The sequence below is a fragment of the Cetorhinus maximus genome, chromosome 5, assembly GCF_964194155.1.
Source record: "Cetorhinus maximus chromosome 5, sCetMax3.hap1.1, whole genome shotgun sequence".
NCBI classification, from domain to species: Eukaryota; Metazoa; Chordata; class Chondrichthyes; order Lamniformes; family Cetorhinidae; genus Cetorhinus; species Cetorhinus maximus.
The window spans coordinates 105,676,045-105,692,096 of NC_135883.1; the positions used below are offsets into that span (position 1 = coordinate 105,676,045).

The following is a 16,052-nucleotide window of genomic DNA, read 5'->3' on the forward strand; positions in this document are numbered from 1 at the left end:
AGCTTGATAGAAAATTGAAGCCCATGGGATTAAAAGGGCATTGGCAGCTTGGATACAAATTGGCCAAAAGACAGAAAGCAGAGACGGTAACGAATGGTTGTTTTTCAGACGAGGGTAAGCCCTTTAAACTTTAAAAAAAAAATTACTTACCTTTTAAACTTTTCTGCCTGCAATCCATGGTCCATGTCTTCAGGCAGCTGGTCTGAAGCTAGTTCCACTGCCCACTCCTGCCCCAGACCTTGGGAAAATGGCAAAGCACAGAATGGCAGCGAGACTTCCAGCCATACGCCTCCACGCCATTTCTTTTTCTGGTCCTGCCTCTATTTTGACCCAACTGGGACCAGGAATGTCCGGCCCATAGAGTACAAAAGCCAAAATATACAAAACCTTTATAAATCACTGGTTAGGCCTCTGCTGGGGCACTGCATTCAATTCTGGGCACCACACTTTAAAAATTATGTCCATGCTTTGGACAGGGTGCACAGTGAGAAAATGGTGACCAAAAGAAAAAGGTAGACATATAATTAATGAAATCAGGGAACAGAGGGCAAAGTTAGCTGAGCTAGAGATTGAAATCATTGCGAATGAACAAGTGATCAGTTCAGAGACTCGAGGGAAGAAGTGGCAGGCAAATGTAAAAAATGAATGTATGTAAGGAGAATTCCAGTTGCATGGCCATGACAGAAATTTAGGGCAGATATGTGCTGGCTAGAAACAAGGGACATTATATGAGAGTCTAAAGTTAAACTCTGGTGATGAGATAAAGTTGAATTGTAGACAACACTCAGATGCAAGCAGATATTTCATTACACTTTAAATTAATTGATAAATTATAGCACAGGAACACAAAGTGTACTTTTGAACATTTTCATCAGTCATCTTTATCACATCCAATTCTGCTAGCACTCCAAATTACAAACTCTACTCCCTCCTGATCCAGTTCACAAAGATGTGCTCCATCCAACTCTCCAGACTTTTAGAAAAAAAGGTAGAATTGGTGAATAAGGTGTTTTATAGAATCAGAGAATGGTTACAGCACAGAAGGAGGCTATTCGACCCATCATATCTGTGCTGTCCCTCTGAAGGAGCAATTCACCTAGTGCCACTCCCAAGCCTTTTCCCTGTAGCCCTGAAAATGGTTTCCTTTTCAGAAAATGATCCAATTCCCTTTCGAAAACCTCAGCTCTCAGGTAGTGCATTCCAGATCCTGACCACTCACTGTTTGAAAATGTTTCTCCTCATTTTTCCATATTATATATTTTTTAATTTACTCCAATGCAATTTCAAGGAAACTTTAGCAGGGAGATTTTATACCTTTCCTGTTTGCAAATTACTAGTTAGGTTTTGTTCATCCTTTGAGGTGAAGGTGGCCACTTTCATCATCTGGGGTATTTGGTAGGGTTCCTGTGGGTACGTAAGCGACTGCTTAAGGCTAATCTGTGCCCAGCAAGTTCTGTTGCAAATAGGACAGGATACCATGGATGATTAAATTTTGAATGAGTTGTTGGCTCGAGATTTCCTCTCTTTGCGCTTTATCTCTGCATCTAATATGTACTTGCTTTCAAAGGAGGCCACACCGTTGTTTATTTATTTGTGCCAAGTGCAGCAATCCTGGGCGAGCTTCTCCCAGGACTTGTAGCTGATATCAAAACACCTAAGTGAAATCTTCAGAGTGTCCTTGTAACGCTTTCTTTGACCACCATGAGGGCACACTCCAGACTCAAGTTCTCCAAGGAAGATTCACTTTCGTAAGCAAGTGTCAGGCTTTCTGGCTATATGACCAGTCCAACTCAGTTGTGATTGTCTCAATATGCTGTGGCTGCTTGGCATGCCAGCTCAGGTGAGCAGTTTAAAAATTAATACAGCTAAGTTGGAAACTGAAAAATGATTCTGAAAATGTATCTGTACTAATAACATTTAGAAACTATACTGCTGTTGCTGCTTCCTTGGCTTCAGGTAAGAAGCTGGACCATTACAGTAATGATGAAAAATGCAAATCAAGATCCAACCAACTCTAGTAAGCAGGAGAATGAGTGCACCTTGGTGCATCTTGTGCTTTTTCACTGAAAGTTGTTGTAAAAAGCACAAAACATGCAGGTGCATAGCATCTTTGTTGATGAGTTTGTAAAGTTATGTTCAAAGTTCCTGTTAGTATTATATGAATTAAAGGTATTCCCCCATTTTAAAGTGCATTCTAATAGTGCATTTTCATTTTAGCGCTGTTTGTAAATTAGGGAAGTTTCCTGAATAGCAGTGCCTATTTTTGTTTTAACGTGGTTACTGTGCATGCTCAGTCTTTTTTTAAAACTGCCACTTCCCTCTCCCAACCCTCCTGCTTGTTGTTTCCCTCTCCTGGCCCTTCTGCTCATCCGTTCCCTCTCTCTGTCCTCCCACTCGCCCCTTCCCGCTCCCAAACCCTCGCTGCTTCCCGTTCGCTGCACCTCTCCCGTGGCCCCATTTCTGAGGCTCAGGAGAGGGGCGGAAAGTGGGAAGGAGGAAGCGAGGGAGCGAGAGGGGCATTGAGTGGGAGGGAGGGACTGGGAGAGATTCAGGGAGAGGGAAGAGGTGAGTGGAGGGTCAGGGGAGGGAAACAGTGAGCAGCAGGGCCGGGGAGGGAAATGGCGAGTGTGGGGGGGTGGGGGGTCAGAGGAAGGAAGCAGCAAGTAGGAGTGTGGGAGGAGATAAGTTGCAAGAGTGGGATAAGTAGAAAGAGTTAGTAAGTTAGTAAGAGAATTTTTGGGCCAATTAGGTTCAAGGCAGCCAATAGGTTATAAATGCAAGAATTACAGATCAGGAATGTAACCAACCCTTATTACATGTTTGCTTCTGAAGAAATGGTTTTCATTTAGCACATTTTTTAGGAAAACATTAGGAGTGTTAAACGAGGGATTGCTGTATTGTAATTCTACATGTATATATGGGAAGCATCTTTATTGATGAGTAATACAGTAAATGTTATGTTCAAAGTTCCTATTACTAGTTTATGAATTATTGTAATTCTTCAAAGTTCTCAGAATGTCCCAACGGTCTTGAAAAAAAAACTCCTGGTTAAAATGTATGCTTGGGTCAGATCTTCCAGTCAGCGGTGATGATGTTGTAATCGTCACTGACTGCAAAGACAATTACGAACTTACCTTTTCTTGCAATTACAGCGGGTCTTCTGATCCCAGCTGCGGCAGTGAGCCCTCGCCACAACCTTCCTGGCAGAAGAATGCTGAGCGCAGGTGAGGTGAGGTCATGCCCCTATTTCACCACTGCAGCTGCCATATTCTGGCAAGATTTTAAAGGTCTTAAGGGTTTTAGTGAGGTTAGGGGGGATTGAAGTGAGTGCGTGAGGGGGAGGATAGGAGTGAATGATGGGGGTGAGTGGGATTGGGCCAGAGTGAGGGAAGGTAACTTGTCAGGAGTGGGCAGTCAGGTCGGGGTGATGGGAAATAGGGTCTGGGGTTGGACGGTCAGGTCAATGGTTGAGTTGGGGGTGGGGGGATGGGTAAGTGTGTGTGTTTTGGGGTGGGGGGGTGGTGGTAGGTGGGGAGGGAGGGTTGTGCTTCGCTGTTAAGTACTGACCTATGGCAGGATTTTTCAGCAGAACTATGCTCACATAAAAGTCCACACATCTAAGTAGCATCCAACTAAGGTCAGTGCCAGAGACATTTTCAGAAAGGATCAGACAATAAGTGCAGATGTATGTGTGTCAGAACTTCCACATGGTCGCGATAAACAACAGCAGCGTATACCTCAATGTAAGCTGCTGTTGGCATCAGACGATCTGACCCATTGCGCTTAAATGTCCTGGATTCCCAGGAGTTTGAAAATCTACCTGGGACTGAGTTTACTTCAGACTGAATTACTCCTGGCGCCATGTCAAAGTTATCCAGCGGTGAGGATTAGAAAATATTTAAATGTTGAAAAAAGATGTCAAATGTGACTTGTTAAAATTATCAGCCTGATGAATAGATAATGGTTTCCAAACATCCTTCACACAATATATTTTTTTTCCCTCTTTTTCCAATCAAAGCACTGGGGTACATTGTCATTCATAATTTTTGGGGTTAGTATCAGTATTAACAAGGCAGGCTGTAAGATGATGGTATGTTGCAGTCAGTGTAGTAATTCAACAATCACAATGATTCTGGGAAGAATGTCTGTAACATTACAAAGCCATGCATTTCAGTATGAACCTTTTTAATTTTTATGTACATTATACTTAACCACAGGTAAGGTGGGTAAGTGGGTAGGTGGGTGAAGTGGAGAGGTGGTAAGTAGGTGAGGTGGGTAAGCGGGTAGGTGGGTGGGGGTTAGGTGGGTCAGTGAAGGTAGGCGGGTGATCGGGAAAGGCAATCAGGTCGAGGAAGATAGTCGGTTTGGGTCGGGAGCGTAGTCAGTTCAGGTTGAGAGGGTAATCGGGTCAGATTGGGAGGTTAGTTGAGTGGGAGGTGGGCAGTCGGGAGGGTAGACAGGTCAGTGGTTAATCAAGTGGTCGGGGTGTCGTCGGAGGGGGGCGGATGATTGAGGGGTCAGTTCTGTAGTAACCCTGATGATAGACTTGGTTTTAATTTGTGTAAAATTTCCTGGATAACTACCCAAATAAGTACCATGGATCTGTCAAAGCCCCTGACTCTTAATTAGAGTCAGCGACAAAGGTCCCAGGGGGCAGGGGAATTGCCCATCGGAAGCTGAAGCTTCCTGGAAAATTCCCGCATAGATCTGTGCATCTTCCACAGGGTCCCAACACGCATCTTCAGTCTTACGCCCAGTCTCCAACGATCTGGAGACCGGATGATTTGACCCCATATCATTGTGAGTTACTGCAAAGAAAGACATTGTCAGTATTGTCGTAGTAATTGTCATGATAATAGTTGATTGTGGTAGTGGACTCCAGTATTAGATTCTTTACAGTACTCTGTACTAGATGGGGGGGGTCACCTGACCTGGGGGTTGAAGGTCAGATAGCACATGTTGGAAGCTGTCTTGATAGAATTCAGTTACTGCAGATATGCGTTTACGTTAGGAAAATGTGTTATCAATAAAATTAGCTGAGCTACAATGTCGAAGGCTTGTGCCCATCATTGAAACAAAAAACAAGACATGGTGTCAGAAGTAAACTAAATGCAACAATGAAGGTTCCGAAACCAGCAATAGAGCTCAGTTTGGAGGGAAATCTCCCCAAAAACTGGAGGAGGTTCCAGCAGCTATTCAAGATGTACCTCACAACGACGGGCAGTGATAAAAAAGACCCTCAAGTACAGTCCTCCATCTTTCTTCACGTAGCCGGGGAAGCAGCCCTAGAAGTCTGTAACACATTCACATTTGAAAGTGATGAAAAAGGAAATGGCTTGAAAGAAATAATGGAAAAATTCGATGCCTATTGCGGCCCTAAGTAAAACATCACGTATAAAAGATACAGGTTTTTACATGCACGTAAGGCAGTGACAACATTAGTACGTAACTGAGCTAAGAAAACGAGTTAAATCATGTGAATTTGGAGAGCTTGATAAGTCACTCATCCGAGATAGAATAACATGTGGAATCGCAAATGACACTGAAAGAACGGCTTCTTAGAGAAGTTGATCTCACTCTGGAGAAAGCAATAAATATCTGCAGAGCGGCAGGGACAACAGAATGCCAGATTAAACATGACAGAAGATGATAAGCTGCACACGGTCAAGCAGTTAGATGCAGTTAAACAGAAACAGCCCCAGGGAAGAACAAATGGACAGTTTTTTTTAAAATTCATTCGTGGGATGTGGTCATCCCTGGCTGGGCTAGCATTTATTGCCCATCCCTAGTTGCCCTTGAGAAGGTGGTGGTGAGCTGCCTTCTTGAACCGCTGCAGTCCATGTGGTGTAGGTACACCCATGGTGCTATTAGGAAGGGAGTTCCAGGATTTTGACCCAGCGACAGTGAAGGAACGGTGATATATTTCCAAGTCAGGGTGGTAGTGAGTTGGAGGGGAATTTCCAGGTGATGGTGTTCCCATCAATCTGTTGCCCTTGTCCTTCTAGATGGTGGTGGTCATGGGTTTGGAAGGTGCTGTCGAAGGAGCCTTAGTGAATTCCTGCAGTGCATCTTATAGATGGTACACACTGCTGCTACTCTGTGTTGGTGGTAGAGGGAGTGAATGTTTGTGGATGTGGTGCTAATCAAGCGGGCTGCTTTGTCCTGGATGGTGTCAAGCTTCTTGAGTGTTGTGGGAGCTGCACTCATCCAGACAAGTGGGGAGTATTCCATCGTACTCCTGACTTGTGCCTTGTAGATGGTGGACAGGCTTTGGAGAGTCAGGAGGGGAATTAGTGCCACACGATTCCTAGCCTCTGACCTGATCTTGTAGCCACAGTATTTATATGGCGAGTGCAGTTCAGTTTTCTGGTAAATGGTAACCCCCAGAATGTTGATAATGGAGGATTCAGTGATGGTAATGCCATTGAACATCAAGGGGTGATGGTTGGATTCTCTCTTGTTGGAGATGGTCATTGCCTGACACTTGTGTGAATCAGAATCACAGTGCAGAAGAGGCCTTTCGGCCCATCAAGTCTGCACAGACACGTGACCTACCTACCTAATCCCATTTACCAGCACTTGGCCCATAGCCTTGAATGTTATGACGTGCCAAATGCTCATCCAGGTACTTTTTAAAGGATGTGAGGCAACCCACCTCCACCACCCTCCCAGGCAGTGCATTCCAGACCATCACCACCCTCTGGGTAAAAAAAAGTTTTTCCTCACATCCCCACTAAACCTCCTGCCCCTCACCTTGAACTTATGCCCCCTTGTGAGTGACCTTTCAACTAAGGGGAACAGCTGCTCCCTATACACCCTGTCCATGCCCCTCATAATCTTGTACACCTCGATCAGGTCGCCCCTCAGTCTTCTCTGCTCCAACGAAAACAACCCAAGTCTATCCAACCTCTCTTCATAACTTAAATGTTGCATCCCAGGCAACATCCTGGGGAATCTCCTCTGCACCCCCTCCAGTGCAATCACATCCTTCCTATAATGTAGCAACCAGAAATGCACACAGTACTCCAGCTGTGGCCTCACTAAGGTTCTATGCAACTCCAACATGACCTCCCTACTTTTGTAATCTATGCCTCGATTGAGAAAGGCAAGTGTCCCATATGCCTTTTTCATCACCCCACTAACATGCCCCTCTGCCTTCAGAGATCTATGAACAGACACGCCAAGGTCCCTTTGTTCCTCATAACTTCCTAGTGTCATGCTGTTCATTGAATACTTCCTTGTCAAATTACTCCTTCCAAAGTGTATCCCCTCACACTTTTCAGGGTTAAATTCCATCTGCCACTTATCTGCCCATTTGATCATCCCATCTATATCTTCCTGTAGCCCAAGACACTCAACCTCACTGTTCACAACCCAGCCAATCTTTGTGTCATCCGCAAACTTACTAAACCTACCCTCCACATAGTCATCTATGTCGTTTATATAGATGATAAATAATAGGGAACTGAGCACAGATCCCTGTAGTACGCCACTGGACACTGGCTTCCAGTCACTAAAGCATCCTTCTGTCATCACCCTATGCCTCCTACAACTAAGCCAATTTTGAATCCACCTTATCAAATTACCCTTTATCCCATGCGCATTTGCCTTTATAAGTCTCCCATGTGGGACCTTGTCAAAGGCTTTGCTGAAATCCATATAAACTACATCAACTGCACTACCCTCATCTACACACCTGGTCACCACCTCAAAAAATTCAATCAAATTTGTTAGGCATAACCTCCCTCTGACAAAGCCATGCTGACTATCCCTGATCAAACCTTGCCTCTCCAAGTGGAGATAGATACTCTCCTGCAGAACTTTCTCCAATAGTTTACCTACCACTGACGTGAGACTCACTGGCCTGTAGTTCCCTGGCTTATCTCTAACCCTTCTTAAATAGCGGAACCACATTAGCTGTTCTCCAGTCCTCTGGCACGTCCCAGTGTGGTGCGAATGTTACTTGCCAATGTCAGCCCAAGCCTCGATATTGTCCAAGTCTTGCTGCATTTGGACATGGACTGCTTCAGTATCTGAGGAGTTGCGAATGGTGCTGAACATTGTGCAATTGTCAGCGAACATCTCCACTTCTGACCTTATGATGGAAGGAAGGTCATTGAATAAGCAGCTGAAGATAGTTGGGCTGAGGATACTACCTTAGGGAACTCCTGCAGTGATGTCCTGGAGCTGACGTGACTGACCTCCAGCAATCACAACCATCTTCCTTTGTGCTAGGTGTGACTCCAACCAGTGGAGAGTTTTCCCCCTGATTTCCATTGACTCCAGTTTTGTTAGGGTTCCTTGATGCCACACTCATTAAAATGCTGCCTTGATGTCAAGGGCAGTCACTCTCACCTTACCTCAGGTACTCAGCTGTTTTGTCTATGTTTGAACCAAGGCTGTAATGAGATCAGGAGCTGAATACCCTGGCGGAACCCAAACTAGGCACCAGTGAGCAGGTTATTGCTAAGCAAGTGCCTCTTGATAGCACTGTTGATGATCCCTTCCATTACTTTACTGATGATCGAGAATAGACTGATGGGGCGGTAATTGGCTGGGTTGGATTTGTCCTGCTTTTTGTGTTCCGGACATACCTGGACAATTTTTCACATAGCCAGGTAGATGCCAGTGTTGTAGCTGTACTGGAACAGCTTGGCTAGGGGTGCGGCAAGTTCTGGAGCACAAATATTCAGTACTATTGCCGGAATATTGTCAGGGTTAATAGACTTTGCAGTATCCAGTGCCTTCAGCCGCTTCTTGATATCACATGGAGTGATTCGAATTGGCTGAAAACTAGCATATTTGATGCTGCGGACCTGTGTAGGAGGCTGAGATGGATCATCCACTCGGCACTTCTGGCTGAAGATGATAGCAAATGCTTCAGCCTTATCTTTTGCATTGATGTGCTGGGCTCCTCTATCATTGAGGATATGGATATTTGTGGAGCCTCCTTCTCCAGTGAGTTGTTTAATTGCCCACCACCGTTCACGACTGGATGTGGCAGGACTGCAGAGCTTAGACCTGTCCCGTTGGTTGTGGGGTCGCTTAGCTCTGCCTATCACTTGTTGCTTATGCTGTTTGGCACGCAAGTAGTGCTGTGTTATTGCTTCACCAGGTTGACGCCTTTTTAGGTATGCCTGGTGCTGCTCCTGGCATGCCCTCCTGCACTCTTCATTGAACCAGGGTTGATCCCCTGGTTTGATGATAATGATAGAGTGGGGGATATGCCAGGCCATGAGGTTACAGATGGTGTTCGAGTACAATTCTGCTGCTGCTGATGGCCCATAGCGCCTCATGGATGCCCAGTCTTGAGTTGTTAGATCTGTCCTGAACAGTGTGAACACAAAAGGAACAAAACTGCTATTAAAACATTTAAATGCAGCTGATGCAGAACAGTGAATTTACCATGTAGTTGTCCAGCCTACTGAAAACATTGTAAGAGCTGTGATAAACTAAATCACTCGCTAAGATGTGTAAATCGAAGAAAGTGCACACTATTGCAGATGATGACACCAACACTGAAACTGAACTTTCTGTTGGTGCAGAAGCAGCAAATTCCAAAGAAGTCGAATGGAAGGTTCATTTAAAAATTGCCAACATGATGGTGAATTTCAAGCTTGACACAGATGCACAAGCGATTGTCATTCCCATAAGCCTGTATCATAAGATAAGTAAAGAAAAACAGCTAACGAAAACAAAAGTGAAGCTGTCTACTTATACAGGTGAAAAATTCGCTGTAGAGGGCAAATGCATGATTAAAGTGAACAACAGAAAACAGTCTCAAGCACTTCCATTCATAGTGGTGAAAACTGATGCAAAACCCATTCTTGGAATTAAAGCTTGTGAAAATCTGCAGCTAATCAAGAGAATAATGACTGTCACCACTGATGACATCCTGAGCAAGTATAAAGATGTGCTTCAGGGGATAGGCTGCCTAAAAGGAGAACACACCATCAAGATTGACAAAACTGTGACACCCAAAATACACCCACCCAGGAAAATGCCAGTAATGCTGAGAGACCGACTGAAAACAGAGTTGGACAGAATGGAGAAACTTCACATCATCAAGAAAATTGAAGAACTGACAAAGTGGGTTAATCCAATTGTAATTGTAGAAGAATCAGATGGGAATCTGTGAGTTTGTCTGTATTCCAGAGACCTGAACCAGGCAGTGCAAAGAGAGCATTACCTGCTGCCCACAGTAGAAGAGATCACATGTAAGCTAGCTGATGCTAAATACTATTCAGTCTTGGATGTGAGTTTAGGTTTCTGGAAGGTCAAGCTGGATGAACACAGCTCCTATCTCTGTACCTTCAACACACCTTACGGGCGATACAGGTTTTTACGTTTTTACAGGCTTACCTTTTGGTATTAATTCAGCTCTGGAGGTGTTCCACAGAACAGTGAAGCAGCTGTTTGAAGGGTTAGAGGGTGTGAAAACCTATATTGACAATGTGCTGGTCTGGGGAGCCTCATAAGAGGAAAAAAACTACAGACTGAGGCAGGCACTGGCCAGAGCTAGAGAAAGGAACCTCAAGTTGAAGAAGCAAAAGTGCAAAATAGGTCTTCATGAAATCAAATACTTGGGACATGTGCTATCAAGTGAGGGACTGAAACCGGATCCGAGTAAAATTGAAGCAGTCGTGAACATGCCACCCCCAGAATGTAAGAAAGACTTGGAGAGGTTTTTGGGAATGGTGACCTATCTTGGGAAATTCATTCCGAACATGTCAGACCTGACAGCACCTCTCAGAGAACTTCTACAAAATGATGTGGAATGGCTTTGGGAACAAAGTCACCAGGAAGCATTGACCAGTCTGAAGAGAACACTGAGCCAGGCACCAGTGTTAAAGTATTACGATGTCAGTCAGCCAGTCAAGATCTCAGTGGACGCTTCAGAGACTGACCTGGGAGCTGTCCTCTTGCAAAATGAGGCACCAGCAGCAAATGCTTCAAAGGCAATGACTGAAACACAGCAGCAGTATGCCCAAATTGAGAAAGAAATGCTAGCAGTTGTGTTTGGCCTAGAATGCTTCCACAAGTTTGTCTATGGCAAAAACGTGGAGGTAGAGTCTGATCATAAGCCTTTGGAAGCTATACTTGAAAACCCCCTGAACTGTGCACCACCAAGAATCCAAAGATTACTAATGCGTCTGCGGAAGTACCAGGTCGGAGTTAAATACAAACTGGGCAAAGAAATATACATCACATTTGTCTGTCACGTGCATACCTACCCATCATGAAGGAAGAGGATAAAGAAATGGAAGCATAGGTTCACATGCTGATAAAGAACTTACCTGTGGCAATAGCCGAACTGGGTGAGATTAGGGAAGTGACCAAGAATGACGCCACCCGGAGAAAACTGCAGCAGATTGTGAAAACTGGCTGGCTCACACATCGGAGCGGAACCCCTTCTGCTGTACAAGAGCACTGGAACTTTCGTGAGGAACTTCATGTAGCAGAAGGAATACTTTTCAAAGGAGAAAAGGTCATAATTCCTGCAACACTGAGGAAAGAAATGCTGCAGTGCATACATGAAAGTCACCTCAGCATAGAAATATGCAGGAGAAGAGCTTGGGATGTAATGTATTGGCCTGGAATGGGGGCACAAATTGGTGAAATAGTGAATGCTTGCGCAGTGTGCTAAAAGTACAGTAAGTCGCAACAAAAATAACTACTTCAACCACACAGTGTTCCAGAGAGGTGCTGGCAGAAAATTGGAGTGGACTTGTTCACATCTGACAACAGTGAGTTACTCACCATGGCATACCTGAAGTGCTTATCTCAGATAACAGTCCACAATTCTGAGGCACTGAGTTTTGCAAATTTGCACAGTTTTGCCACACTACGTCACGTCCCAAATATCCACAGTCCAACAGAATGGTGGAACTTGCCGTGCAGACCTTAAAACACCTGTTGAAGAAGACAAAGTCGGACCCCTACCGGCTCTGCTGGATTTCAGAAAATAAATTAAACGCAACCATGTTCTGAACTAGAAAGTGTAGCTGAAGATCAAAAACCAGAATGCACCAGTGAAGTAACAAATAACCAGACAAAGCCTGAGAGTCCTGAAAACTATCCAAGGGCTGATAGTGACTCAGAGCTGGAGAAGGTCCCTTGTCATTCAAAATCACCTATGTCACCATTCAGAACATCCAGTGGAAAATTGTGAAAAAACCACAGAGATACAGTGATAAGTAAAAGACAAAGCAGACTGATCAAAACAGAGTGAGAAAGAATAGATAAGAGACTTTGTGTACTTGAGTTGTATAATAGTTTTTTTTAAAAAGGGAAATGTCATGATAATAGTTAATTGTGGTAGTGGACTCCAGCATTAGACACTATACGGTGCTCTGTACTATAAGGGGTCACCTGACCTGAGGGTTGAAGGTCAGATAGCGCATGTTGGAACCTGTCTTGATAGAATTCAGTTACTGCAGAAATGTGTGTTTATGTCAGAAAAATGTGTTATCAATAAAGTTATCTCAGCTACAATGTCGATGGCCTGTGTACATAATTGAAACAAAAAAACAAGACAGTAATAATAGAGGGACAAGTCGGTCCAGAGGTAAGTCAGCATGTTAGTCAAGCTGTCAGACCTGCTGAGTTTTTCCAGGTATTTTTGTTTTTGTTCTAGATTTTCAGCATCCACAGTATTTTGCTTTTATCTTAGTGTTTAATGACACCTCTCTTCAAGGAATGTCTACCTTGAAGAAGTATTGCTCTTCTCTCCGACAGGATTTCCGCCTATCTCTTTTGCCTTGTTCCACCTATCACTGGCCCTCTATCCAGCTCTACCTGTCCCACCCCCGCCCCCGCCCTTAAATCAGCTTATATTTCACCTCTTTTCTATTTTTCCTTAGTTCTGATGAAGAGTCATTCGGACTCGAAACGTTAACTGTGTTCCTCTCCGCAGATGCTGTCAGACCTGCTGAGTTTTTCCAGGTATTTTTGTTTTTGTTCACTGTATCAGTAGATTGGGTTCCAACATTGTAGTGTTGGAAAGTTGGAAATATCCTTGGAGGAAGGGGCCAAAAGTTGAGAAGCTAATAGGGTATGATCATATGGGGCTACATAGGGCTCCAAATAACGATAAAGATTCAGCAGCAAAGCACCTCCTATAAATTACCCCAGTTTCTCCTATATATTATCTCCATAACTTTGCACCAGTACTTCCAAATATTACCTCAATACTTTGACCTCCTTTAAATCACTGATTTTTTTCCCCAAACGCTTCGTGTTGCAAAATCTGAGCATGTTCATTGAATGCCTTGACTAAATCAATCCGAGAACTGAACGGAACGGCCAATCAGAGCACTGAACAGAACAGCCGATCCGAGCACTGAACGGAACGGCCAATCAGAGCACTGAACGGAACGGCCAATCAGAGCACTGAACAGAACAGCCAATCAGAGTACTGAACGGAACGGCCAATCAGAGCACTGGACAGAACGGCCAATCAGAGCACTGAACGGAACGCCAATCAGAGCAGAGCAAAGCTGTCCCCTGACGAGGCTGTGAATTTGTTGACGTGTGGCTTTGTCGGAGCGCGAGTGAGCGGCTGATAGAATGTGACGTGTGAACGTCACAAAGCGCTGATTCCGGAGGCGGCTCTGTGATCGAATACAGCCCGTAGCGCGAGATAACTTAGACACCCCTGAGCCATGGCTGCAGACTGGGACGAAATCAGGCGGCTGGCAGCCGACTTCCAGAGAGCGCAGTTCGCAAGCACCGTGCAGAGGTACCACTACATACCCCCTACAACTGGTAGTACCTGCTTTCCAGGTCAGGCCTACGCCTGGGCAAACTTTTTTCTACCCTTTCGCAGTAACCGTAGACTCCCTGCAGGCTCGGACTGGCGAGAGCTCCCTTTCCAGTCCTTAAACTCTTGTCCGAAGGCCTCTCTCGCGGAAGAGTTTGCGAGAGTTTAGGGGTGAGAGACAGATTGGCTGAACTCCTTATCTTTGTCAAATTTATTTTCTTAGTTATAACGCACGGCCTAGCCGTTTAGGTTTATTGACCAACATGAAAAGTTGAACATTGAAAATTCGCATCAACAATTGCGTTGCTGGAAGACATGGAGCATTCAACTTGTAATTTTGTTTTAGTAAACATTCCAAACCGAGAAAAAATATGAATTTGAAGAAACGTAGTTTCAATTAGCTTGGAGATTGGGGCTGCCACCATATGTTTGGCGAAGTTACAGTAATTTAAAGTTCTTGGGTGCATAACAGCAGTTGGTCTTTACGAAGGAGCTTTAATAATATGTCACAAGGTACTCCAGGAGCATGAGAAAAGGACATATGACACTGAGCCACATTTTAAATTCTTTCACAGCAAGTAGGCATTGCTGACTAGGCCAGCGTTTGTTGTCTATTCCTAATTGCTCTTGAAAAGGTGATGGCGAGCTGCTGCAGTCCATGTGGTGTAGGAAGTGGTGGACGGAGTGAATGTTTGTGGATGTGGTGCCAGTCAAGTGGGCTGCTTTGTCTTGGACATTGTCAAACTTCTTGGGTGTTGTTGGAGCTCCAACCATCCAGGCAAGTGGGGAGTATTCCATCACACTCCTGACTTGTGCCTTGTGGATGATGGACAGGCTTTGGGGAGTCTGAAGGTGGGTTACTCATCACAGAATTCCCTGCCCCTGATTTGCTCTTGTAGCCACAGTGTTTATATGGCTAGTACAGTTCAGTCTCTGGTCAATAGTAACTCCTCAGGATGTTGATAGTTGGGGATTCAGTGATGGCAATGCCATTGAATGTCAGGGGGTGATAGTTAAATTCTCTCTTGTTGGAGATGGTCACTGCCTAGCACTTGTGTGTTACTTGCCACTTAGATATTATCCAGGTCTTGCTGCATTTGGATATACACTGCTTCAGTATCTGAGGAGTCGAGAATGGTACTAAACATGGTGCAATCGTCAGCGAACATCCCCACTTCTAACCTTATGATGGAAGGAAGGTCATTGATGAAACAGCTGAAGATGGTTGGGCCTAGGACACTACCCTGAGGAACTCCTGCAGTGATGTCCTGGAGCTGAGATGACTGACGTCCAACAACCACAACCATTTTCCTTGTGCTAGGTATGTCTCCGACCAGTAGAGAGTTTTTCCCCTGATTCCCATTGATTCCAGTTTTGCCAGGGCTCCTTGATGCTACACTCGGTTAAATTCTGCCTTGATGTCAAGCCCAGGTACTCTCGCCTCTGGAGTTCAGCTCTTTTGTCTGTGTTTTCACTAAAGTTGTAACAAGGTCAGGAGCTAAGTGGCCCTGGCGGAACCCAAACTGAGCGTCAGTGAGCAGGTTCTAGCTGAGTAAGTGCCGCTTGATTATTCTGAGTTCTGAAGAAGAGTCATACTGACTCGAAAAATTAACTCTATTTCTCTCTCAATAGGTGAATGGGATTTGGTGTGGTTAAGGTTACGGACAGCAGAGTTATGAATGTCCTCCAGTTTACAGAGGGTAGACTGTTGAGGCGAGAGTGCCTGGGCTTGACATCAAGGCAGAATTTAACCGAGTGTAGCATCAAGGAGCCCTGGCAAAACTGGAATCAATGGGAATCAGGGGAAAAACTCTCTACTGGTCGGAGACATACCTAGCACAAGGAAAATGACAAGCCGAGAGAGCGTTAGAATAGTCAAGTCTAGGAGTAACAAAGACGTGGATGAGGGTTTCAGCAGCACATGAGTTGTGGCCGGAGCTGAAATGGGTAATGCTACAGAGGTGAAAATAGGCAATCTTACTAATGGTGCAGATATGTGGTTGGAAGCTCATCTTAGGGTCAGATGTGATGCCGAGGTTGCGTACAGACTGGTTCAGCCTCAGAGGGGGTTGAATTTGGTGGCTAGGAACAGAGTTTGTCATGGGGGCGGAAGACAGTGGCTTCAGTCTTTCCAATATTTAATTGGAGGAAATTTCTGTTTGTACAGTACTGGATGGCGAGCAAGCAGTCTGTAGATATAAAAACAGTAGAGGAGTTGAGAAAGTATATATTGAGGTAGAACTGGGTGTCATCACTCTACATGTGGAAAATGTGTTTATAATACATTGAT

The 16,052-nt window shown here is 44.7% G+C and overlaps 1 protein-coding gene across 3 annotated transcripts in view; it reads left to right on the forward strand.

The window, feature by feature from the left end:
* Positions 1 to 13,521: 13,521 nt before the first annotated feature.
* Positions 13,522 to 16,052, forward strand: part of ufl1 (UFM1-specific ligase 1) — a 47,644-nt gene continuing 45,113 nt past the window's right edge. For 2 of the 3 annotated variants that reach the window (XR_013576632.1, XM_078542281.1), the window contains exon 1: positions 13,522 to 13,741. Coding sequence is in view for 2 of the 3 variants with exons in the window: in XM_078542281.1 (XP_078398407.1) it covers positions 13,665 to 13,741 (77 nt within the window). In the remaining variant the exon portion in view is untranslated. The remainder of the gene's footprint in view (positions 13,742 to 16,052) is intronic. The other variant, XM_078542280.1, reaches the window with a different exon arrangement.